This window comes from Gopherus evgoodei, chromosome 11 (assembly GCF_007399415.2).
Source record: "Gopherus evgoodei ecotype Sinaloan lineage chromosome 11, rGopEvg1_v1.p, whole genome shotgun sequence".
Classification (NCBI taxonomy): domain Eukaryota; kingdom Metazoa; phylum Chordata; order Testudines; family Testudinidae; genus Gopherus; species Gopherus evgoodei.
In genome coordinates this window covers 78,421,667-78,447,291 of record NC_044332.1, presented here as the reverse complement: position 1 = coordinate 78,447,291, position 25,625 = coordinate 78,421,667, and the positions used below count along the sequence as shown (strand labels likewise).

The 25,625-nt window shown below is 56.8% G+C and overlaps 1 protein-coding gene across 2 annotated transcripts; it reads left to right on the top strand.

The window, feature by feature from the left end:
• The first annotated feature begins 634 nt into the window (after positions 1-634).
• Positions 635-11,618, top strand: GPBAR1 (G protein-coupled bile acid receptor 1). Of its 2 annotated transcripts, none has more exons than XM_030580195.1 (2): positions 635-1,239; positions 9,628-11,618. In XM_030580195.1, the coding sequence occupies exon 2, from the start codon at positions 9,756-9,758 to the stop codon at positions 10,776-10,778; it is 1,023 nt and encodes a 340-aa protein (XP_030436055.1). In that variant the 5' UTR covers positions 635-1,239; positions 9,628-9,755; the 3' UTR covers positions 10,779-11,618. The 2 variants fall into 2 exon arrangements, with proteins under 2 accessions (XP_030436055.1, XP_030436054.1); XM_030580194.1 differs by having other exon boundaries at positions 9,625-11,618.
• Positions 11,619-25,625: the final 14,007 nt, after the last annotated feature.

The following is a 25,625-nucleotide window of genomic DNA, read 5'->3' as shown; positions in this document are numbered from 1 at the left end:
ATTCTTCCGTCCTAAGTGCAGGACTCTGCACGTGTCCTTGTTGAACCTCATCAAGTTTCTTTTGGCTCAATCTTCTAATTTGTCTAGGTCTCTCTGTATCCTGTCCCTACCCTCCAGCGTATCTGTCACCTGGGGTTCATTCAGCCCAAAGCTCCTACATTAACCCAGATATCCCATTGCTTGTGGAGCTGCAGGGAGGCTCGGGGGCCAGTGAAGGCACCAGGCCTCCAGGGTCCATTAGCCCCAGACGCTTTTACAAAATCTGTCAAGCTGTTTCCCAGCGTCATATTCAACTGTTCATTCTTTCCAGTTGTTTCCCTGTCTCTGGACATAATTTCTCCACTCAAGCAGGCAATCAGCCTGAGTTCTGAGTCCCAGTAATGGAATGTATCCATAGATTAACTCGTGAACTGTGACACGGGAACTTGTAGGGAGCGATCCCACCCCGCTGTCTTTTACCTCCTATTGCAATGGACAAACTGGTTGTACCATCCATCTCCTTCCTCTCCACCACTCCTCGCTGGGGCCTCCAAATTATCTACCACTCCTCCCAGTTTAGTGTCATCTGCAAACTTGCTGAGGGTGCAGTCCACTCCATCCTCCAGATCATTGATGAAGATATTGAATGAAACCGGCCTCAGGACCGATCCTTGGGGCACTCCATTTGATACCGGCTGCCAACTAGACATGGAGCTGTTGATCGCTACCTGCTGAGCCCGATGATCTCGCCAGCTTTCTGTCCACCTTATAGTCCAGCGGGATGCCCTCCTGGCTGGTCTCATCTGTTAAGACACCAGACTCCCCAAGGAAGGAGAGTCCTGGGGAAAGCCAGAGCTCAGCAGAGGACTTCGCAGTGCTTCCCTGCGTGTGCATTTATGAGTGGACTCGCCCCACCTCTTTCTCCCAGGCCTGTTGCCAGCGATTTGGGGGGGTGGAGGGGCTGCTCAGCCTGGGAGAAGATGAACCAGCCCAGCTAAAGATGGGGAAAACCCATTGGTTCCCCTGGCCCTTCCCCAGTAGGGGAGTGGCTGAAGACCGTCTGTTCCCATCACACCCCAGTGCCTTCTCTGCACTCGTGCTGTGGCCAGCCGGGCTGCCCTTTCCCCAGAGCCAGGGCTGCAGGACAGAAAGGGCACAACCTGCCGAATGCCAAAGGAGGTGATTCAAGGGGCAGAGGAGCAGTTACTCCCCTCACGAGTCCGGGATCCGATCGTCAGTCTGCAGAGAGCGCTGCCGTGTGTAAGTTTGCTTATTTTTCTGCTAGCTACAGTGATGTGGGAGGAATGGAGCAGCGTTAGCCCGTAAGGAAAGGCACTTGCCCTGGGTCTTTATTTGGGGCAATTGTTCCGTGGGGTTGGCTGTTTATGGCAAGAAGCGATGATTTGCATCTGAGATCAGGGCCCCATTGTGTCCAGCGCTGCCCAGACGCAGCAAGAGACAGCTCTGTAATTCACTAGATAATTCATTTTCAGTTTCAAGTCTCAGCCGTGAAGGTTTCTCATTAGAAGGATCCATGGTCGTATTTCTTGGGTGGGAGACTGGGACTCAGAAGCCCAAGGTCAGTTTCCTGCTCCACTCCAGCCTTCCTGGGTTGTCTTGGGCCAGTCTCTTAGTGTTTCTACACCCCAGCTGCAGAATGGGGAAAATGGCCCTTCCGTTTCCTATGGCTGTTGGGAGGGTGAGTTCATGAAAGCAGTGGTTCTAAACCAGGGGTATGTGGTACCCATGGGGGTACACGGAGGTCTTCCGGGGGTACATCCACTCATCTAGTTTGCCGAGTTTTACAACAGGCAACATAAAAAGCCCGACCAAAGTCAGGACAAACTAAAATTTCATACAGACACTGACTTGTTTATACTGCTGTATATACCATATGCTGACATGCAAGTACCATATTTATAGTCCGATTGATTTATTTTCTAATTATATGGTAAAAATGAGCAAGTCAGCAATCTCTCAGTAAGAGCGTGCCATGACACTTCTGTATTTTTAGGCCTGGTCTTGCAAGCAAGTAGTTTTTAAGTGAGGTGAAACTTGGGGTACACAAGACAAATCAGCCTCCTGAAAGAGGGACAGTCGTCTAGCAAGGTTGAGAGCCACTGCAGGAAAGTGTGTGAGCGGCTCAGATACTTCAGGAGCGGGACTAGCTAATGACCTTTCTAGTGGAATGAACTAGATTTAAAACCGATAACGTTAAAACTTTTACTCCTCTGGAGAGCATCAATTTCAGCCTGTCTAAAATGGTTTCAGCTAATCCCAGGGCTGCTGATTTGAACAGCAAGGTGAAAAACCCACTCTCTTAAGCAGCTGTGCTTATTAAAGATTGGCTGGCACTTTTCAGAAGAGTTCTCCCACTGTTCTGGCCACTTTCCCACCGGGGGGGGGGGGGGGGGGGAATTCACTTGCTGCCTCTCCCCCTTTTCCTGTTGAATTTAGATACAGAATGCTTTATCACTTCCTGCCCTGAACTGTTTCACAGGGTTCCTGTGTGCTGTGAAATAGCTGCTGCGTTCCACCCCAGAGGTGCCTGGATTTTGCGGCTAGGTGAAGGAACAAGCATACCAATAAAAGCTGTGAAGGATGGTGGATGACTGATGGTATATAGGAACATAAAAATAGCCCTACTGGGTTAGACCAAAGGTCCATCTAGCCCAGTATCCTGTCTTCCGACAGTTGCCAATGCCAGGTGCCCCAGAGGGAATGAACAGAACAGGGAATCATCAATGATCCATCCCCTATCGCTCATTCCCTGGAAAACACAGGCTAGGGGCACCATCCCAGCCACCTGGAAGGTCTCAATCCTGTGCCTAGCTTTCTGTGAGCCAAGCTCATAGGGGCTGGGAAGGGGATATGCAAACATTTCACCTCGAGAGGTTGGACGTAGGCCCTGAGTTAGGAGTTGCATGCTACAAGAAGAGAGGCACTCTGACCCTTGCATCATCACTGGTTTAAATGGGAACCCTGGTGTGCTAGCAGAACTGGTTACTCCCTGCTGCCTGCATCATACAAAATGAATTAGCAGATCTCGGCCTCGTTTGTAGTGACCAGTTTGCCCATGTAATAAAACCCATTGGCGCCTTTTCACACGCCGCCGTTATCTAGCACCCGTTTGATTTTAAAGCACTTTCCACCCAAGTGGGTTGCTGGCTTTAACCCCATTTTGCAGGTGGGGAAACTGAGGCACAATGACTTGGGCAGGGTCACTGGCAGAACTTGGAATAAAACTCAGCTCTCTCATCCAGTGCTCTCTCCGCTGGCTCCTGGATGGGATCAGCCAAGAGGCTGGGGATGGAGTGGGCCACTGTAGCTGAACGTTACTCTCACTCCATGGGATGTGGGGTGCGCTCCCTGCTGCTATCTCTTGAAGTACCTAGAGCCCTAAATGAGAAGGGCCCTATTGTTCTAGGTGCTGTCACGTTCTAACGGGACAAGACAGCTCAAGGGAGGAGTAGAACTCCCTCTGCTTCACAAGTGGGGAAACTGAGGCACAGAGCCATCAAGTCAGTAGGCTAAGGTCCCCTGGGGAATCTGTGGCAGAGCCAAGCAGGGCAGCAAGATCTCATGCGTCTCGGTTCGATGTCTTAGCCCGGCTGAGCTGGGGGTTAGCAGAAGCCGTTGCCCTGCTGGCCATGCGTTTCCCCTGAGCTGAATCCACTTCAAAACAGAAAACAACATCTGAATGAAATAAAAGCCAAGCAGCTTGTTCCGCTGCGGCCCGCCCTAAGCTGGGGGGTCTGGCTGATCAAAGGCTCCTGCCAGTCATTATCTAGCTGTAACGATGTAATTGGCTTCCGGCGTGGGCAATCTGCTGACTCCCTAACAAGCCCGTTCCTTCCCAGGGGCTCTTTATGGGTCCATTAAAGGTGCATCCCCGTGGCTGTTATTGCCCTGCCTCGGCGCACCAAAGGCAAAGCGTGTTTCCCTGGTGCAAAGCGTTTTATGATTCTCTGGCTCTTCGTAAATGAGCTGGGTGGCAGGTGCCCAGCTGCCGGCGGGTTAACTCAATGGGCCTTGATGCCTCGTTGCTGGGGGCTCGAAGCGTGTCTCTCCTCCAGCTGGGGCGTCCGGTCACTTCAACTGGGCTGGTCCCTAGGCAGTCCCCCTACCGTTCCCAGCAGGGCAGGCGCCGGAAGGGGCATTGCCTTGGGCATGGCATGGCTCCCATTCTGGCTGTCTCGGCAAGGAGTCCCTGCACACCGGTGGATTTCCTGGGGAAGGAGGAGGACAGGGCCGGATTTCCACTGGGGCACAGTAGGCATGTGCCATGGGGCACCTAAAAGTAAAAAGTGGGTTAAAAGTTAATACAGCTCCCCAGCGGGTGGCCGGCTCCTGGCACGGGTTGGTGCCGGCCAGCATGTGGGGCTGGAGTAGGGTGAGCGAGTAAGCCCGCCTAGGGGCGCTGGGAGCCGCGGCCGGGCAGGGCAGCTGCTGAATGTTCTGAGTGTCCCAGCCCCTTCCTAATCTCAGCCGCCCCCACCTCATGCCGGGCAGGGAGGGGTTGGGGTGTGGCTGGTGCCCCCTTCATTTGCACTGATAGAGCCAGAGCACGGCTGCCACACACTGGGCTGTGGGAGGGACGGAAGACACTTGGGACCACTCACCGTGAGGAGAGGTACAGGCCCCTCCTCGGGCCTCGCCGGGGATGGGTGGGCTGCGCCCTGGCTCGAGCTGGGAGCGCTGGGCACGGCGGAGGGTCTCGTGCCTTCCCGGGGAGGCTGTGTTTATATTTTGTTTCATTCTATTTTTTACGGCAAACAGGAAGTTCAGCGGGAGGCGGGGAGGGGGCGCTGAAGATGCTGTGCCTAGGGGTGCGTTAGGTGTAAATCCAGCCCTGTGTGAGGGTCATTGCTCGCCCTGCCCTTGCTTGCGCTGTCCCTGCTCTGCAGATAACCGGGGACCCCTTCCGGCAGCCCTGCATTCGCTTTCAAACATTTGGAAACTCTCAGGCTGCTTCAGAGGCCTGGCCTCCAGCCCCCAAGGGGTATAAGCACCCGTTGGTGCCCACGCTGGGCTTCGCCAAGTTCCCATGGGCCGGGAGTTCCTTGCCACCCAGCCCGAAGCCAAGAGCAGGAGGAATTTCTGATGGGCCGAGGGCTATGAGTCTGCTAAGAGCTGCAGGTGAAATGTCCTTGCAATTGTCCTAGGCCCTGGGAGACTGGAGGCAGGTGGGTCCATTGCACTGCCTGGGACTTGCACTGCAGCTGCAGGTGGCAGAGAAAAATGTTGGGTTCACGGAGGTGGAGAATCCTGTTGGGCTGTTAACCCCTGCCCTGCTGCATGCAGGTCCCCGCCGCGGGCCCTTCAGCCGGCGTGATAGTGACATCTCCATAGTTCCTTCCTAAGCTGAGCTGTATCAGTGTGACGCCCCCCAGAGTGGCCGGGGGCTCTGCCTGGCTGGCGTGATTGCAAAGGGGTCTCACAGAAAGGTAGAGGTGGTGACAGGCCGAGCACAGTGTGGCCGTAATGAGTGTAGATAGCACCTGTCACCCCTGCATCTCAAAGCCTCTTGCCCAGATTATTACAGATGGGGAAACTGAGGCATGGCAAGCCAGACTCCAGTCCAAGGTGACCTACGTCAACACACTAATCGTCTCATCGCTTCGCCCAACCTGAAGTTTAACTCCAGCGAGGCCCAAGGAGCAATAGGTCTGAAGAGGACTGAATTGTAATAAAGCATTCGGCAAAGGTGCGGGGGGTGCTGCAGCGGCCTAGTGCCCCACTTCCCAGCCTCTGGCTCTGTGCATAAAACCTGGGAGTGCTTCCTGCCCAGCCCCCTGCTCGGTGAGGGCCCTATTCCCAGGGCTACACCTCCCAGGGCCCCGCATCCCGCCCCACAGACAGGGCTCTGCTGTTGGCCCCACATGTGGGGTGCCGGCTCCTGCCTAGGGCTCCGCTCCTGGCCCCACCCCCAGCTGTGGCCTCGACCCCCTTACCCCTGTCCCCCACTCCCAGAGACACAGCCCTGCTCCCAGCCTCGGGAGTTTGGGGGGGCAGGGGAAGGGGGCTGGGAGCAGGTGTTCCAGCACCTCTGGCACTAGCAGACAACGCATACAGAAGGGAAGGGCCGGCTTCAGAAAGTGCAGAGCCCAATTCAAACAGTTTGGACGGGTCCCTGGCAGGGACAACTTAAAAAAAAATACACGTAAAAAAACACGTGGGGCTTGTATTCACCGGGCGCTGCCCTGAGTCTTTGGCGGCACTTCCGCGGTGGGTCCTTCACTCGCTCCAGATCTTCAGCGGCACTGAAGGACCCGCTGCCCAAGTGTCGCCGAAGACCCAGAATAAGCGAAGGACCCGCCGCTGAAGTGCCGTCGAAAACCTGGAGAGAGTGAAGGACCCGCCACTGAATTGTCGCTGAAGACCCAAAGTGCCACCAGATGAGTGAAAATTAAAAAGGCGCCTGTAGCCAGGGAAGGGATTTTCGCTGGGTGCGGGGCCTTCTAAGGCGCGGGGCCTGATTCGGGGGAATTGGTGGAATAGGCCTAAAGCCGGCTGTGCAGAAGAGGAGGTGCTAGAGCGTAGCACTGTGTTTTGAAACGATCGTTCACAAGAACAGGAGCTCTGGTGCTGTATTAGCCAGCCAATCTTTCAGTAAAGAACCTGATCCCTAATCTCAAGCAATTTTTAATGTGCTGATTTTGGTAACATAGCAGAGAGACTTTCACAATCTAACCATGCTGGTGGGTCGGTGGAGATGGATATTTCTCAGCGCTCCTGCCTAGAGGGAACTATCTGCGGCTGAGCCATTCGATTCAAATCGAGGTTTAGAACGAAGCGTCCTTCCTCCTGCCTGTTTGACTTTGTGGTTCTGAAGAATTGGACGTTCACAATGATCAATTTATTTATGTACCGGTCGCTGAATATGGGCAGGAATTAAATCAAATCTCTCTCGGCCCACGGTCGTGGAACTGTGATTGAAGTGGGGCCAATCTCTTGCGCTGATATTACGAGTTAGTAGTTTTTGTTTGCCGTGTCAGAACTGCCCGGCTTGTGGACAGGTGATTTTTTGTAGACGTTGCTCTTTAACTAAGCGAAAGCAATGTCAAGAATTCCATCTCTAGCTGTTTATAGCTATGGACAGCTACTTACTCATTTTCTCATGTACGTGGCTATTTAGATCAACAATTAATTTAAATCTGGGGGGGTTGAAAGGCCTTTTTTGTATGTTTTGCTCCTTTGTCTTCTGTCTGAAGGGGGCACCGGGTGCAGTAGCTTCGACTCTTGCTCAGAGTGTCATGGGATCTTCCACAGCCATGAGTGGGCATTTGAGTAACTTGATTTTATGCCTGAGTTTAAAAAAAGGTTGGTGCTCCCTCCAGCACAGCGCCCCCTGTTGGGTCAGCCACGCTGCCCCTCTCCAGCACTGCGCCCGCCCATTGGGTCGGCCACACCACTCCCTCTAGCATAGCACCCCCTGTTGGGTTGGCCATGCCTCCTCCCTCCAGCACGGCGCCCCCTGTTGGGTCAGCCACACCACTCCCTCCAGCACGGCGCCTCCTGTTGGGTCGGCCACACCACTCCCTCCAGCACGGCGCCCCCTGTTGGGTCAGCCATGCCACTCCCTCCAGCACAGCGCCCCCTGTTGGGTCAGCCACGCTGCCCCTCTCCAGCACTGCGCCCGCCCATTGGGTCAGCCACACCACTCCTTCTAGCATAGCACCCCCTGTTGGGTTGGCCATGCCTCCTCCCTCCAGCACAGCGCCCCCTGTTGGGTCAGCCACGCTGCCCCTCTCCAGCACTGCGCCCGCCCATTGGGTCAGCCACACCACTCCTTCTAGCATAGCACCCCCTGTTGGGTTGGCCATGCCTCCTCCCTCCAGCACGGCGCCCCCTGTTGGGTCAGCCACACCACTCCCTCCAGCACGGCGCCTCCTGTTGGGTCGGCCACACCACTCCCTCCAGCACGGCGCCCCCTGTTGGGTCAGCCATGCCACTCCCTCCAGCACAGCGCCCCCTGTTGGGTCAGCCACGCTGCCCCTCTCCAGCACTGCGCCCGCCCATTGGGTCAGCCACACCACTCCCTCTAGCATAGCACCCCCTGTTGGGTTGGCCATGCCTCCTCCCTCCAGCACAGCGCCCCCTGTTGGGTCGGCCACACCACTCCCTCCAGCACGGCGCCCCCTGTTGGGTCAGCCATGCCACTCCCTCTAGCACAGCACCCCCTGTTGGGTCGGCCAGGTCAGCTCCCTCCAGCACAGCACCCCCTCTTGGGTCGGCCACATCAGTGCCCCCTGTTGAGTCAGCCATGCTGCCCCCTCCAGCACAGAGCCTCCTGTTAGGTCAGACACCCCCCCCACCAGCACAGCGCCCCCTCTTGGGTTGGCCACGTCGCCCCCTCCAGCACAGTGCCCCTGTTGGGACGGCCATGCTGCCCCCTCCAGCACAGAGCCCCCTGTTGGGTCGGCCACACCGCCCCCACCAGCACAGTGCCCCCTGTTGGGTCAGCCACATCACTCCCTCCAGCACAGCGCCCCCTTTTGGGACGGCCATGCCGCCTCTGTGACGAACTGGGAAAGTTCTTAATGTTTTCTCTGAATACTGTGTTGGTGCCTCAGTGTCCCCATGGCAGTTCTTAAGTATCTGGCAGAGCAAAGGGCCAGTGCACCTAAATGCCTGGCACTCTGTCTCCTAGCAACTGATGGCCTGGGCCCCTCCTCTGCAAAGGTGCCAGCTGAAGGTGTTGGAGACAAAGGGATCAGGTGACCTCCTGGCCCGGGAAAGGGGCTCAGCAGAGAGGAGGGGCTGAGGGAGGGGTTGTGAGTCTGGAGCTGGCTGGGGTCGAGGGTGGAGGGCAGACCTGGGGGTCTGGCTCACTGCCCCCCAGAATAGACCCGGCCGAGGGGTCCGGTTCGCTGTATCTGCAAGCTCTGTTTTAGACCCTGTTCCTGTCATCGAATAAACCTCTGTTTTACTGGCTGGCTGAGAGTCACATCTGACTGCGAAGTGGGGGTGCAGGACCCGGTGGCTTCCCCAGGACCCCGCTGGGGTGGACTCGCTGTGGGAAGCGCACGGAGGGGCAGAGGATGCTGAATGCTCCAAGGAGAGACCCAGGAGGTGAAGCCGTGTGAGCTTCTTGCCCTGAACAAGTCTGCTCCAAGGGAGAGGAGGCTCCCCAAAGTCCTGCCTGGCTTGGTGGGGAGCAGTTCCAGAGCATCGCCCGGTGACTCCGTGACAGCCTCCTCCAACACAGAGCCCTCTCTTGGGTCGGCCACGCCGCTCCCTCCAGCACAGAGCCCTCGGCCCTGTTCTGTGATGTTGGGCTTACCACTGACTCTGAAGAGCCCCCTGCTGAGTCTCCTCCAGCTCCCCTGCCCCCTGCCCAGCTTCCTGGGTTGTCCTTGGGAGCTCTGGCCAAATACTGCTCAGACCCGACCTTTGTAAGTTCCTTGGAGGCAGGGAGGTGGTGGTCTCTTGTTTGTACATCCCCGGGGTGGGGGGAGGATCCAAGCAACCGGAAGGCTGGGAAGATCTTACGCCATCTGTGCCCGATGTCGTCGCTGCAGGCTGGTGTTGCGTACACAGGAAATGTTGTTGCTTACTCGTGAGCCGGTTAGATTCTCTGGGGCAGGTCACCATCCCAGTGGTCTGGGCAGAGAATAACGCTGCAAATGGTGTCTTTCCCAGCAGGAGGCTTCGGCCTTTCATGGGGGAGAGCGGAGGATGAGCCCAGTGCCCCCGTCTGCAGCGTCGCCCGGCTGTTGTCACGCGGTGCAGGCTGACCCCGTTCCAACCTGCCGCCGGCACTGAGAGGAAGGATGAACGTCTCTGGGGACGCAGGGGGCTCCTCGAGGCTCCTCATCTTCTGGCTCTCGGGCCCACTCTCTGTTTTCATCATCCTGGCCAACCTCTTCATCATCCTCGGGATCCTCTGGAGCCGCAAGCTGCCCGGGGCCGCCAGCTCTTTCTTTCTCAGCCTGCTGTTTGCTGATCTCCTGGCCGGGGTGGCCCTGCCCTTCATCCCCTGGATGCAGTTTGAGAATAGTCGGGGCTACCACAGCTGTTTCTTCACCCACGTGGCCCCCAACTACTTCTTCCTCGCCTTCCTGGCCAACTTGCTGGCGGTGCACTACGAGAAGTACCTGTGCATCAGCTACCCTCTGCACTACCGCCGCTTCTGGGTGCACCGCTGGGTGCCCCTCTGCCTGCTGCTGACCTGGACGCTGCCTTTGCTCTTTGCCTGCCTGCCGGTGCTGGGGTGGAACCAGTGGGGACCCAGCTCCAACTGCTCCTACAAACAGATCTTCCCCACTGCCTACCTCTACCTGGAGATCTACGGCTTCCTCATCCCCTCCATCCTGGCCATGGCCTTCATGTCCACCCAGGTGCTGCGGGTGGCCAGGCGCCAGCTGCAGGAGATCAAGAAGGTGCTGCGCTCCGTGCACCAAGGCCAGGGCCCCTCGGAGCTGGAGCAGCAGCTGGAGCTGAGGCATGCCAAGTGCATCGCCAGCCTCTCCCTGATCTTCCTGGCATGCTGGGTGCCCTACGTGGCTGGCCTGCATGTCTCGGTGCTGGCCATCCAGAACCACAACTCCATCGACAGCTACACTGTCCTCATCCTCACCTGCGTGGGCAGCGGCAGCGCCGCCGTGGTGCCCATCATCCTGGGGCTCAGCAACCGCCAGTACACCCAGTTCTGGAGGGACGTGGCGGCCAAGGTCTGCGCTGGCTGCAGGGTGCGGTGCTGCGAGCGAGGGGAGGCCAGACGCCACCAGGGTGGGACGTCACAGGGCAGGGCCCCTTGTCCTCAGGCAGAAGGTGTGGCTCCAGCTCCCAGCTGATGCCCTTGCCCCTGCAACGGAGACACCAAACCTGCAACCATGGCCTCTTGCCACAAGACAAGGCTGGGATTTGCAGCAGCTGAGGGATCAACATGAACTTTCCGGAGGGATCCAGTGATTTACTGGGCCGTTATATTTTAATGACCGAGGCGGGGAGTAACCTCATCCTCCCTCACCCAGACACGGCTGCTGGGCTGGTCACTGCTGGGTTCTGCACTTTGGTTGATCTAAAGAACAAGTGTGGGTCAGATGCTCTGGCCGATCAGATTTCAACACGTTCGTTTTTCAAAGCAGGACGTCGATTCCATGAATGATCTCGGCTTCTGAGTGGCCGATTCCTCACTACACGATCCACCCTCCTGCAGCCTGATTGGCTGGGGTGGCTTCCATCCCACGACGATGCTCATCAATTCTATTTGTCCCCCGAGGGTAAGACCTAAGTTTCTGGGCTGGTGTGGGACCTTATCCTGCCAGGGTGTAGAGGGTGCCCTGACCTCTCAGGGTCGGGGCCGCCTGAATTCTCAGAGCCTTTGTGGAGGTTTACCCCATGGTGAATGTGTGTTGTCGCTGCACCCCGTGAGTGCAGACTACAGGGCAAGGTCTGAGTCCCTCTATTCTTGCTGGGAGTTCCTGGCGCCCCAGTACCCTCCCTGATGCAGCTTTAAGAGACTCCCTGCCCCCAAATGCAATCAGACTTAGATGATAGCACCCCCTAAACAGTGGGGTTACTGCTGCTTGGGTCCCAAATCAGACTAGGGCCCGGCACCCCCGTGGGCAGGGCCGGTGCTTCCATTTAGGCAACCTAGGCGGTCACCTAGGGCACCAGGATTTGGGAGGGGGAGCATTTTGCTGCCCTTGGCGGCAATTTGGCGGCAGGGGGTCCTTCCGCGCTCCGGGTCTTCGGCAGCAATTCTGCAGCGGATCCTTCACTTACTCCGGGACGCGCCGCTGAAGTGCCCCGAAGACCGGGAGCGCGGAAGGACCCCCGCCTAGGGAGCCAAAAACCCTGGCGCCACTCCTGCCCGTGGGGCCAGAGACAGGAATTTCCAGGACTTATATCGCTGCAAGGCAGAGCTCTGTCAGCAGCCACTTTTCCTTCCTGTTCCTGCTAAGCCGAGTGGCTGCTGTGTCTGCCCACAAAGCAGGAAACCAGAAACTCTCCATGTGGATAAAAACCATGGCCCCCGGTGAGCAGCGCTGGCAGAGACCAAAAGTGACTGGCTGGAGACCTTCCTTGGTGGGGAGAGGAGCCTATGGGATTCAGGCACCTTCGCCCCCTGTACGGTGGTGCCCAGGGCCGTCTCGAGCCTGGGTGTCCTTCAGCCTGGCTTCATGCACGGTCCACACCCCTCTCCTCAGACCACCTCTCCCGCTGAGCTGCACAAGCGTCAGGCCATGGAGCGGGGACGGGGGATCCCATGCGGCGGGGTCCTTGCACCTGGGGTGTTCAGTTCTGGGCACACTAACCCCCTGCAACCAGGGTCCAGGACTCAGCCCAATGCCTCCCGCCACGGCTAATGCGTTTGCTGCTGGGCCCTGTTCATCCAGGGCCTGCGCCCGGTTCCTCGTACTGCTTGTGCGTCACTGGTTGGCAGCCGGGGGAGCCCTGCTGAATGGGGGAGGAAGTCGGCTGAGCCCGGGATCCCGGCTCCCCTGGAATGGATAGTCCGGCTACCGCCTCCTTGGCCGCTGGGTCCCTCTCTGCAGCATGCTCCCTCCCACCCACTGTTTATCCCTCCGCTCGGCTCTTCTGCTTTGCAACTGTTTATTTTTTTCCATGACGCTTTTTCCAGGCCTTGTGGGGAATTTCCATCCCGGCTGGGCCTGTCCCACCAGCCGGCTCCAGGGCCCTGTCCCTGGGCTCCTTCCTTGTTTAGTGGGCGATTTCTGGGGACGGCAATGCTGGGATCGAGCCGGAAGGACCTGCCCTGTCCTGCTGTGTCCCGTCACTCTCCGGGCCCGGATCCAGCCCTGCCCAGGTGCTAGGGGTGGGGGAAGGACCCGGAGGGGGCTGGGACACACCAAGGGGAGACCAGCCCGTCCCCTTTTATGTCCAGCGGCTGTGTGTGAGGTTAGTGCTGAGGGAAGGGAACCAGAGCAAGGGCCGGGGCAGGGGCATCCAGGGCCAGGTCTCTCCAAACGGCTCCACCAGCACCCCCCAGTCCTGATCCTCAGCCTCCCCTCTCCCCCGACATTCCACTCCACGCCTCCACCCCACTCTGCTGATGTCCCTCCCAGCTGAGCTGCAGCCGCCCCAGGGTGCCCCCACTGCCCAGGCCAGGCTGGTGTGGGATGGAAAACAGCCAGATGCTGGAGCAGAGCGAGACTGGCCCCCGATGGCCCCGTCCCAGTCAGGTCTCTGGGGACCTGCAGCCGCTGGTTCGATCTCCGAGTCTCAGTGTGTCATTATAAACCAGCGCAGTGCACAAGAGGCAGCGGGGGGAGGGGGAAGGGAAGGGTTCCCTTGTGGAACCCCAGGAGCCCCCCGAAGCCGGCCAGGGCGAGGACTGTCTAAGGCAGGCTGCCCCCTTCTGTGTGTGTGCGAGGGATGGAAAGGGGGTGCTCCTTTGTCTATACATTTCCTGGGGGTTCTGTTGCCTGCATGCCTCCCCCTTGAGTCCAGGTGCCAGCCTGCAGCACCCCTATTCTCCCCCCCATTAGCTCTGGGTGCCCATTTGGATGTATCCTGTTCCCCCCTGGAGTCCTGCTGCCCTGATTGGAGGGTCCCCTTCCCCCCCGGGGCCCTGATGCCCATAGTTCTCCTCACTTACTTCCAGCTCCTGGTGCCCTGAATCGTCCCTGGATCCCAGTCCCTGCAATCCCCCCATTCCGTCCTGGGGCTCACATCTCACATCCCCGGCCCTAGTGCCTGTGGTGTCCCTTCCCCTATCTCTGCCATCTCAGAGCCGGGTCCTGTTTTCCATATCCCCTACCTCTTTGCTAAGCAAATCGGCCCGCCCAGGGATTTGCATAGGGAGCTGGCGGCATTGGAGAGACACGCAGGGCCTGCTGGCCCTTCACACCAGCAACGGGACTGGGGGTGCTGCCGGGCCCTGTGGCTTGAAGTCGTACTAATGAACACCATCCTCCTCACCACCCCAGCCAGGTTGGGTCTGTCCCTCCACCTGTTTGCATGCCCCCCCTCAGGATTTGCATAGCCCTGGGTGCGCCTTTCCTGGCTCGCCCACAGCCCTGGAACGCCCCTGCTGATCTCCTGGCTTCACTTCCTTCTCTGTTAGCAGGGAGATGAACCAGAGCAGGAGAACCAGTATTTCCACTTGAACCCAGAACTGAACCAGACCCAGAATTTTGTCCTGCCTGCTGAACCCCTCGCAAAGCTGGGCTACCGGCTAACAGAAAGGGCCAGCATTTTTTCATATTCCCTTTTAAAAGAGCTGCTGGGATCGTACATTCGTTAGTGAACAAGCCAAGGAAAGAGGCATGTGATTGTGACCAGAAGAGCCTGGCTGGGACTAGAAGGAGGCCAGCCCCCAAGAGCAGGGAGGGAGAGGGAGGCAGCAGGGGGCCCAGAGCTAGTGAACCACTTTCTGAGACTCCACCCCGGGGAGAGACGAGGTGGGGGGTGTCCCTTAGCAATAACTCTTCAAACCAAGGGGAAAAGGTAATGGTTCTCTAATCCTTCTCCTCCTCTGACAGGTCTCCCTCTACCCATCCCCAACCCCAGGGCAGCTCCTCACGCCAACTGCCCCTCTTGAGGCAGGGTCCTGGCCCCACATCACCGAGTATGGAGGAGTCAGGGCCCTACACCCCCCACTTCCTGCAATTCCCCATCACTCTCAGCCAGCCAGTAACACAGAAGGTTTATTAGCCAACAGGAGCACAGTCCCAAGCAGGGCTTGTAGGTACAACCAGGACCTCTCAGCCAGGTCCTTTTGAGGGGCAAGGATCTTAGACCCCAGACTTGGGGTTCCGTGCTTCTTTCCAGCCAGCCCAGAACTGAAATCAAAAACCCCTCCAGCAGGCTCTGCCCCCTCCTTCTCTTCCCCTCTCCCCTTGTCCAGTTTCCTGGGTAAAGGTGTCGACTCTCCCCACCCCCCTTCCTGGCTGAGGTTACAAGCTCAGGTACCGTCCCTCACCTAAAGTCACCCCCTGCTTTCCCATCCCCCAGACAGACAGTGCCAATAAAACTAGACGACATTCCCAGGTCAATCCACCCCCCTTCCTCCTGCGTCACACCCCAAATTCCAATGTCTCTTTTCACCGCTGGAGTCCAATATGCCAGCGCAGGTATCAGAAGCTGGTACTTGAGTTCGTGCAAAGTGTTCATAAAAAACCCGACTGTCTGTTCGACAACCCAAAAAACACTAGGAAAAGTCATGTGAACTTAAAGTTAACAAATAAATTACTGGTCAAACAATCAGAAGAGTTTCCGTTTTACGTTTCAATTCTCTTTTTGGAGTTTGCGTCCACTAAGATTGAGATTTGAGCTGAGCCGGTAACGGAACCGTTATTGTTTCTTGGTGGCTTGAACTGGAACCAGACCCGAACACCCTGAATGCAACTGAACCTGGACCTTAACCGAACCAAAATAAATACCGGGCCGAAGCCCTGCCCTTAGCACTGCCCAGGAGTGCGGCTGTAGCGGATGAGATCGTTGGTCTCCTCCATCCCCTTACGAATCTGACCAGCCACAGCATCTCTCACTGTCCGGCAGAACTAGGCATCCTCCCAGCATGTACCAGCTGGCTGGTGGGACAATGTGCTGCTAGCGAGGGCACCTGTGTGGGGGTGAAGGAGACTGCCCCCAGAGGGGAGCTACCAGTGTTGCTGGAGATGGGCAAGACACTAGACCCCTCTCCCCCACAACCTGGTGACTGTCCCAGACCTATAAAGACTAGGAGCAACTGTCACCGGGCATCTTTGGCTCAGGGAGGAGGAGCTATGGGGAAGGTGGACTGCGGTTTCAATGGCATTACAATGGATCTTCTGGATTGACAATGAGAGCAGAATTCGGCCAAACACCTTCACTGTTTGCCCTTGGTTACATCTGTACACCAGCTGTTCCCTCTGGCCTGGCCTGCCCTGTGCCAGGAGCCCACAGTACAGAACCAGGGCAAATCAAACGGGATCCAAACCCAGCCAAACCTTGGAACCAAAGTCCAGTAGCCAAACAACTGCTCAGCCATTTTGTATTTGTGTTGCTCCCTAGATACTGCCCACCAGCAATGTGTGCATGGGGCAGCAGAGAACTTGTCTTCTCATTTGGCTGCCGCAGAGTTAATATAGGCAGGACATCTTCCTCTTCTCTCAGGCTTAGACCCAGTCCCCATGCTGTAGCCCAAACGATCTGCTCTCTGGGTGACTGTGTTGGGCAGGTGAAGGTGTTAATGTGGTTTGAAGGATGCCCATGGTCATATACCTGCAGCGAGGCCCCCTATCTGTGAGCTCCCAAGCTAAGGCATCTCAGGTGGCTGGCACTTGGATGGGAGATGCTCCAGGTAAGAATTCATAGAGTTGAAGGCCGGAAGGCACCTTTCCGATAATCTAATATGACCAGGCCAGTGATGCCTTCATCATCCCCATCACTTCTGTTTGGTCTAGAGCATCCAGTCATGAACGCCAGAGATGAAGGCTCCAGGTGAGCTGTTCCAATGGGTAATTACCCCTGGTACCAATTGCAGTGATAACGCAATCCCTGCATGTCTAGCTAGGGAAGTGCTGGGAGATCTCTCAGGTTGAAAGGCAGCAGAGGGAGAGACACAGGGCAGGGTTCTTGCTCTCATTCACAGGGGAAGTGAAAAGAGGCCCCCAATTTCATTTCTCAAGCTGATGGCTTCAGTTGACCTGGGAAGCTCAGGCTGTCCCTCGAGTCCCATCTTGCAACCAGAAAGAGGATCTGCAGCCGCACCTCACTTCTGCTTCCCTGCTGGGGGCGCTCCGGGAGAATCTCAGCAGCATGGGAATCAGTAAGGGTGTGAGGAGGAGAGGGCAGAGCCTGGAGACATCTGGTCTGGCCTCTGCTGAACTCCTGGGGTAGGGAGCGGAATCTCCCTGAAGAATCACTGTCATGGGGCCGGTTGCCCTCCACAAGGAATCAAGCCCTCACTGGCCCCATGATGGCCCTATGAACTCCGACTGGGAGCCTGGGGTACTGTGGGCGGGGGCTTATTGCCATTTGGTAGTGGACCATCTGAACCCTGTAAGAAGGCTGCAGAAGCAGTCCAGATGGGGCTCCCCGGTTAGGCAGGGGGAGGGGAAAGGGCCAGAGAAGGGCTGTGAGAGAGGAGAGGTAATGAGCAGGTAGGTCTCGGGGAGGGAGCAGGTAGTTTGAAAGCACTCGAGAAAGAGAGAACTAAAAGACTAGGGAAGGCACAAGGGAATGGAGAGACCGCTCTGGAGGAGGGATTGGTAACCTCAGTTTGGATGGGGAGGAATGGGTGGGCCCAGAAGGCCGGGGGCTCATGACTGCTTTTGGGAAGAGAAGACCAAACTGGAGACTAAGACTGCTTCCAGAAGCCGGGCCGACCTGTGTTAGTTTTCAGTCCCAAGGCGTTGCTGACGAGGCCAAGCGCTTGTGTTGGACTAGTGTCCGCTGGGCAGAAGGGAACTGGAGCAGCTCACGGCTATGAGTGCCAACTTCCGGCCAGACCAGCAATAAGCAGGGCAGTGACCCCCAACCTGGTGATATGTTCTAGCATTAGATTTCACCAAGCCAGTCACAAGTGTGAACTGCTAAAGCACTATACCCATCTCACCATGGAGTCACAGACAGCCACGCTGGGCACTCCAGTCTATCTCGCCACCCAGGCAAGCTGGATTTTGATAGCTGGTTGCTATACACCAAAGATCACAAAAATATCCAGGTTACGCCCAGTTCAAGAGACCAGTCACTTACCCCAGGTCAATTTGCACCTTAGATCTCACACCAAAGGCAGCACTTTGTCGCTAGTGCTATAGCAAGCTAACAAAGATACACAAATGAGTTACAGTCCATGGTTTTAAAAGGTGACAGAGTTGTTGTAATCTGTCAGCTCTGAATGCCTTCTAGGGCTAACCCCGGTAGACCCTGGTGATCTCTGGTTCTCTTTCGTAGCTCCAGTTCCGTGAGAGACCAAACAGATGAAACCTATTTTTAGTTCCTTCTTCCAGAATTCAAGCTGATGGGACAAGCGCTTTTCCATGTAGCCTCTTCATGGGTGTGAAGGAGCAGTAGACACAGTCATTGTATTGTGATGTTCCAGAATTGCCCATTGAGTTCTGAGAGCCCTTCTTGATGGGCAGGAGATGGTTCCTCCTGACAGATTCACAGCAAACTTTTTTTACAGTTAGAAAGCAAAAATGTAAATGTTACTTTATAGCACATGATAAAGCTATTACAAGTACAATTAATGCAGGCAGCAGCTCACAAGCATTTCATAATGTCTAAGCACTAAACACACATTTATAAATCCAATACCTGTCTTAGCCAGACTAACACCCAGGTGAAACAGACGCTTTTCCTGCAATGAATTAGCCAGAATCACACAGGGCCAAACCCAGGGTGCGATCTTAGACAATCACAGGCCACTTTTCCAACTTTGGTGATTTTAGCAGGAATCGTACGGTGCTGGATGTTTTACTTAAAGCCCCAGCATCTGGAGTCATGTGAATAGGGGAGAATCTCCGCTGTCTGTAAAAAAATGTGTATCTAGCTCTTATGGCTGCGGAGAAAAACCTGAGTGTGTGAGTTAAGAGCTCTAAAGCCAGAAGGCAAAGAAAGGAAAGCAAAGTGTAGCTCTTCAAATCTCATGATTTTTAAGACAAACCGGAGATTTTTGGCCCTATCTCGTGATTTTCTAATATTTCTGGCTGGCGGCACCATGCACCTCATGACAAGAGCCTCTTCCATCTCCTAAGGGTGCAGGATTTCTAGCCTTCCCCGGAGAGGCACAGACACAGATGGAGATGACTTACCAGGTCCTAGCTGTGCGGGAGCTGGGACAGGAGTGATCCTGCAATGAGTTCTCCAGTCTGGTTTTAAGTGACTCAAGCAATGTAGCTTCCATCATGTCTCTAAGTGCACGGATCTCTCTCTCACTTGCAGCCGAACCGGCTTTTCTGATGCACTCGTCCCTTTGAGATTGGCTGGAAATGATCCCCCAGGAGCAACCGGAAAAACCCTAGCTGGCGGGTGCTCGTAGCATGATGCCACCTCCCCAGTGTAGCAGTGAGGGGCATCGCAATGAACGCCTGGAAGGGCCCACCTCCGCAGCAAGTGCCCAGTGACCTTGCAAGCGGATTAGCTCTGCCCTTCAGCCTCCTTGTGCATGTGTCCCACAGAAGGGCAGGGAGCTGTACTCAGTGGTGAGCTGGAACCGGTTGTTAAATTTAGAAGCCGGTTTCGAACCGGTTGTTAAAGGGGTGGGCAAACTCCAGCCTGCAGGACCATCCTGTCTGGCCTGCCTGAGCTCCTGGCTGGGGAGGCTCCCCTGGCCCCTCCCCCAACTGCCCCCCTCTCGCAGAGCTTCAGCGTGATGCCCCCCCCCCCCCGGCGCCAGCGCTCTGGACCGCTCCTGGGCAGCCCTGCAGCTCCTGCTGCTTTGAGCAGCATGGTAAGGGATGGGGCTGCGAGCTGACCATACACGCTGCCCTGAGCAGCATGGTAAGGGAGCCAGGCCGGGGCTGGGAGGAGGGGTTGGATAAGGGGCAGGGAGTGGTTGGAAGGGGCGGAGGTTCGGGGGGGACGATCAGGGGATGGGGAACAGGGGGAGTTGGGTAGGGGTGGGAGTTCCGGGAGTCTGTTGGGGTGGTGGTGGATGGGATCAGGGCAGTCAGGTGTCAGGGAGTGTGGCAAGGTGGGTAGGGGGTGGGGTCCTGGTGGGCAGTTAGGGTGGGGGTTTTCGGGAGGGGTTTCAGGGGACAAGGAGTGGGGGGGGTTGATGGGTTACCGGTTATGAGGGGGGCAGTCGGGGCAGGATGTGGGTGGCAGTCGGGCAGGAGGGACACAGGCTGTTTTGGGAGGCACAGCCTTCCCTTCCTAGCCCCCAATACAATTTTGCAACCCCGATGTGCAGGGCCAGCTTCAGGGAGTGTGGGATCCGATTCGAACAGTTTTGACGGGGCCCCGGTAGGGATGACTTAAAAAAAAAACACGTTAAAGAAAAACACGTGGGGCTTGTACTCACCGGGTGGCGCTCTGAGTCTTCGGCGGCGGGTCCTTCACTCACTCCGGGTCTTCAGCAGCACTGAAGGACCCGCCACTGAAGTGCCGCCGAAGACCCGGTAGGGAACCGGTTGTTCAGATTTTGGCAGCTCCGCACTGGCTGTACTCCCAACCGCCAGGCTGAATCCACCCTGGCGTAATGCCACTCGCTTCAGCAGAGCACAGCACCACCTGGAGGGGACTGGGCAACTTTCGTATTCCCTGCACGACGGGGAGAGACCTCGCCCGGATGGGCACGGTACGGTTGCACATTCAAAGCCAAACTGAAGCAGTTAAAACCTGTTTTCATAAAATGCCATTTCTGAGTTGATCTCTCTTATGGTGATGTCCATCACTGTAGCATTGAGCCATTAGGCTGGGGTCACATTCCCTGCTATAAACCCCCGTTTGAGCTCTTGAGAGCAAGCCCCTTAGCAAAGGCCTTAGCCTTTTACATGGCATGGGGAAGAGCCATCTGGAGCGAAACGGGACGCTCAGCCTGGGTTCAATGCAGCCAAGTGTGTTTGGATAACTCTCGGTGTAGCAGGGGGAAGGGTGTGCATGGCAAATTAACCTCAACTGTGTCTCTTTAACCTGACCATTTTATATGAAATGTGGACCAGATGCTGCTCTCAGCCACTGGTGTAAATCTGAAGTGGAGTGACTCCGGATTCAAAGCCTGTCACACTATTTAATAGTGTCTCTGGCAGCCTGGATCACAAAATGCTTAGCAGCTACTAACCCCACCACACAGTGGACTCTGTAATGATGACAGGAACCAGGTGACTTTGGCAGATCTAAACTGGGGTGCAAGGAACAGTCGGGCCCATGCCATTGTCTGTTTCGATTGTCAGCTCTGTGGGGAAGGGCCTGTCTCTCACCGTGGGTGTGTGCAGCTCCCGGCACAGGCGGCTGGGATCTCAGGCACTACCCTATCGCAATGCCGCCAGCACGTGTGTCAAAGCAAAGGACAATTAAAACGTGCTGCAGGTAACCAGTGTTTCTATTGGCCTGCCCTGCGGCTAGATGTCTCCTCACAAGCCACTCTTGTGGCCCATGCTGGGAGAACAGACCCGCCATCATCCAGCCTGACTCGCTCCAGAAATGAGCTGTTGAAATAGTTTTGCTGGACGCCAAGTATTTTTGGACGCTCTGTATAAATATCAATGGTAAAGTGCTCTTTCCCCGACTTGGCTTCAAGTCCCAGCTGTGACCTCCTGCGTTCCCAGCTTCGATAAGCACCCGGGCTGCCGAATGTTCCCGGGTCTGTCGGCGCCTGCAGCTTGTACAACACGGTGTTGTCCTCTCTGGTGTGAGACGTGCCTTGCTTGTCTGTCCGGGCGGGGGGACCCCCCAGGTGGTCTCTGGTGCTGTGTCTGTGCAAGGGGAGTGGACCACTGCTAATTGCACTGGTGTGACTGCATTGGTGAAAACTCCCACCGTGCAGCATGTCCATGCAAGCCAGGCTGCGTCAGTCGCATCTTTGCCCTGTGGCCACACGACCTGCAGCTGGGCTCACTTCTGGGATCCTGCCCCACAGTTCCTCCCACAGCCCAGTGGGACTGGGGGAGTAGAGCTCAAACTCCCATAATCCCCTGGAAAACCCCCATAATTCCGGTAGGAACTCCCATAACCCCCCCAGAGGCTGCTTCCGATTCCTTGGCCTTTTCTCCCCGTGCCTGCTGAGCGCCAGGCTTCCCACGGAGCAGAGGGGGTTGCTGCTGGAGCTTTGGGAAAGCAGCTGCTGGGTGATGGTGGAGGCATCCCAGCAGCAGCCTGGATGGGGTTTTCTTTTGCTACTGTGGTTATCCCGCCTCCCGGCCTCCTCCAGAGATGCTGGTTCTGCACGGCCCTGGAAGGTGATGAGCAGAGTTAGTAGAGATCATAGACATGTCAGGCAGGAAGGTACCTCGAGAGGGTGTCCAGTCCCACCTCCCCCACCCCCCAGCATGGAGGCAGGACCAAGTAAGCCTAGCCCAGCTCTGACAGGGGTTTGTCCATCCTGGTCTTAAAAATCTCCAGCGTTGGGAGCTGCACTGCCCTGAGTGTTAGAACGTTTTTCTAATCTCTCACCTAAATCGTTCTGGGTGCAGATTAAGCCCGTTGCTTCTTCTCCTGCCTTCAGTGGGCATGGAGAGCAACAGATCCCTGGCCTCTTCAGCGCAGCCCGTATTTAAAGATTAACCAGTTCCCCTTTGGGCTTCTGTTCTCAAGACCCAGTTTGCGTAACTTTTCCAGTGGAGGCCGCCCCGGTGCCGAGCCGAGCGGGACCACACCCTCCCCTGTCTTACATGCGACACTCCTGTTAACACCCCTGGAATGGGGTTCGCCAGTGGCATAGCCAGGTTTTAAGTGTAGGGAGAGCAAATATAAAAAAGGTGCCCCCCTTGGCTCCTCCTCTGGCCACGCCCCCCTTGGCTCCTCCCGTTTTCCCCCTAGATTAACCCTGGGGCCGGCTCAGGATACCTCCCATCCCGCCGCAGTCCCGGGAGAGTCTCTCCTGCCCAGCACGCTCTGCAGGTGTCCCCTGCCGGGCTGTGCTGCCCTTCCCCACCCGCGGGGTCACTTCCCCCCCACGCCGGGCTCCAGGCTTCTGCGCCGTGCCAGGGCCCCCGGTCCAGACAGCACGTCCTGCACCCCTGCCCTGCGGGCCTGGCCGGGGGGAGCCCCTCGCCCGGACCCCCCAGTGCAAGGCACCGGATGCCCCTGCTTGTCCCCGGCCTGCTCCCCACACTCGGTGAGCTCCATGCAGGGCTTGTCAGCCAGGCGGCCTTAAAGGCGCAGGGGCCTTTCGCCTCCCCCCGCCGCATTAGCAAGGGGCGGGAAGCGCTTGGCCACCGAGCCCTGAGCCACTGCCGCAGATGTTGGGGCTGTGCTGAGCGTGGGGCGGGCTGGCCGAGGAGCTGGCCCCCTCACTCCTCCGGCAGTGCCTGCCTCCCCCCATGGCTCCTCTGTCCATGTTGCTGCCAACGCCGGCCTGACACCGCTATTTGAAAACATGCTGAGAGGAAGCGGCTGCTTCCCCTGAACCCCGCTAGCTACGCTCCGCCTTTTCGCAGCTGCCTCACATTGCTGACTCTGCTCCGTCTCTGACCCACGCGACCCCCCCGATCCATAAACGTGGCGGTTGTAACACCAGACGCCCGTCTCTGCCCCGCCCCCCAGTGCCAGCACAGCCAGACTGGACTCTCCGCTCGCACTCCAGCGCTGTGTGTCCAGCCCAGCATGCTGGCGTGGGGGGGTCAGCTCAGCAAGTCTGGCTCTCCCGCCATTAAACATGCATGGTCAGACGCCGACGAGCCATGGGCCAGATGTGGCCTATGAATAGGGTGACCGTATTTTCCCAAAGGTAAATGGGACATCGTGTGGGGCTAGCCCTCCCCCTCCCCCACAGGGGCTGGCCTGAGCCCTGACCCCATCCACATGCAGGGCTGGCGTCGCTGCTTCTACCCCCCCCCCCACCACACACACACCATGTTCCTCTCCATTTTTGACAAAACTGGGCATTTGTCCCGGTCGCTCTTGCCAGCTGATCCTGACAGCAGAAGCAAAGCAGATGAGGCGAAAGTGACCTTTTGCAGGAGGCATTCCCATGGAAAATGTCTGTGTTGTGGGGGCCGAGGGAGATCAGCCGCAAAAGGCCCCCGCGGAGAAAGGACACAGCAGTCGAGACGGATGTTAATTTTTCAGCCGATGTGAGTCACTCGCTGTCTGTGATGGGCACCTCGAACCCACCACGCTGGAGTCTGCATCCTCCTCTGGGCACGGTGGTGGCTCCTTTCTTAGCCTGTCCATGAAAGGGTCTCCTGTGCCCCTGCCCCCCCCGCCGTGCAGCGTCCTCAGGATCTCCCTGTGGGACCCTCTGGAGGTATTCCTTGCCCAGCCCAGAGGGGGGCGCTGTGGCACATTAGAAGCCAGAAGCCCATTGCCTGATGTGAGGCATGGGTTTGTGTGTCCATTGTGTGTAAGTTGCGTGTACATAGTCCCTATACTGTGAGCGTTGTGAACAGTGGTGGATTTAGAGTTGGGGGGCCCTGTGTGCGGCTTCATTTTCAGGGTCCGTCTCTCAGGATCCAGCCAAGAAAAAACAGTCTTGCTTATCTCCCCCCCACACCCCATTTTTCATTTTTAATAGTGGGGGTGTTGAAAGCCAGACCCGTCCACCCCAGGCACGGATCCAGACCTGGGTGTGGGCTGCGGGGCAGCAGCCGGGACCATAAACATGTGTGATGGAGTAGAGACTGTCTGTGTGGTGGATAGCAGAGCAGAGGGTGACTTTAGGTGAGGGACAGGTGCTCAGCCTTTAACCTGAGCTAGGCAGGGGGAAGGTGTGCCAGCACCTTTGCCCGGGAAGCTGGCCGAAGAAAGAGGCCAGCTGGAGGGAGTTGAGTTTAGTTTCGGTTATGGACTGGGTGGTTGGAATTCAGGGGACTAAGCTTCCTGAACCCCAGCAGGACTTGATTGAGGGGTCCTGACTGGGCCTACAAGCTCTGCTGTAACCTGCATTCCTGTTGTCCAATAAACCTTCTGTTTTACTGGCCGGCTGAGAGTCACTGTGAGTCCCAGGAAGAGGGGTGCAGGATCAGACCCCCCTCACACTCCGTGACAACATGGGACAGCAGCACAGCCCGGAGAGCCCCAGAGCGGCAGCCAGGACCCCAAGCACCCTGGAGGGAGCACACAGGTGGAGCCATGGGGCTGTAGAAGGAGATTGGAGACTCCAAGAGCTTCTGGGCGGGGACAGCTTTAGGTGCCCCGGCGGCCCCATGCTGACCAGCCCGGAGAAGATGCAGAGACCTGCATGGGCAGAACACCCACCTGAAGGTGAGGGGGGTGCACGGCTCCATTGGTGGCCATCTGAGCGCCTCACTGCCTCCGTGCACTGATCTCTGCTCTCCTCCTCTGGCTGATTCCCCTTAGCCACCGCAGCCACGCTGCAGCCCCCGCAGCCGGGCTCAGGCACCTCCCTGCCTGCCCAGAAGCCTGGGCGGTTCTGTGCTCCTAACAATATGTTTTAACATAAGTGGCTGTAAGGATGCTGCCTTTGGTGGGACACTTCGGAGAGTATCAGTTCAGGACAAATTGCTTAGAGCAGGGCAGTTATTGACCAAGGCTGGTGGTTTTCCACTTCTAAGGCACCCAACCAGCCAGACAGAGAGGACTTCGGTCTCACCCCACTGGCTAAGCACAGGTCACATAAGCAATTCCCTTAGACCCTCCAGTTTCCCAGTATCACCACCAGTGCCACTCGTCCTGGGGACAAATGGTTATGAAAACCAACACCCCAGTAAAAGAAAAAAGGGTCTCTTGTTCCCAAAGGACCAAGCCGCAGACCCAGACCAATATACAAGTCAGATCTTACCCACAAATCACACTGTTGCCAGTCCTCTAGAATCTAATATCTAAAGGTTTATTCATAAAAAGAAAGAAATATAGATGAGAGCTAGAATTGGTTCAATGGAATCAATTACATACAGTGATGGCAAAGTCTTGGTTCAGGCTTGTAGCAGTGATGGAATAAACTGCAGGTTCAAATCAAGTCTCTGGATAGCTGGGATGGGTCAGAGCTTCAGTTTGTAGCAAAGTCCCTCCAGAGGTCAGAAGCAGGATTGAAGACAAAATAGAGGGGTTTCCTGGGCCTTTTATATTCTCTGCCCTGTGGAGGATCACAGCAGCAAGGTGGAGTTTGGAGTCACACGGGAAAG

Excerpts from the sequence above, each read along its gene's own strand:
- GPBAR1 (XM_030580195.1), top strand. The coding sequence starts at position 9,756 with ATGAACGTCTCTGGGGACGCAGGGGGCTCCTCGAGGCTCCTCATCTTC.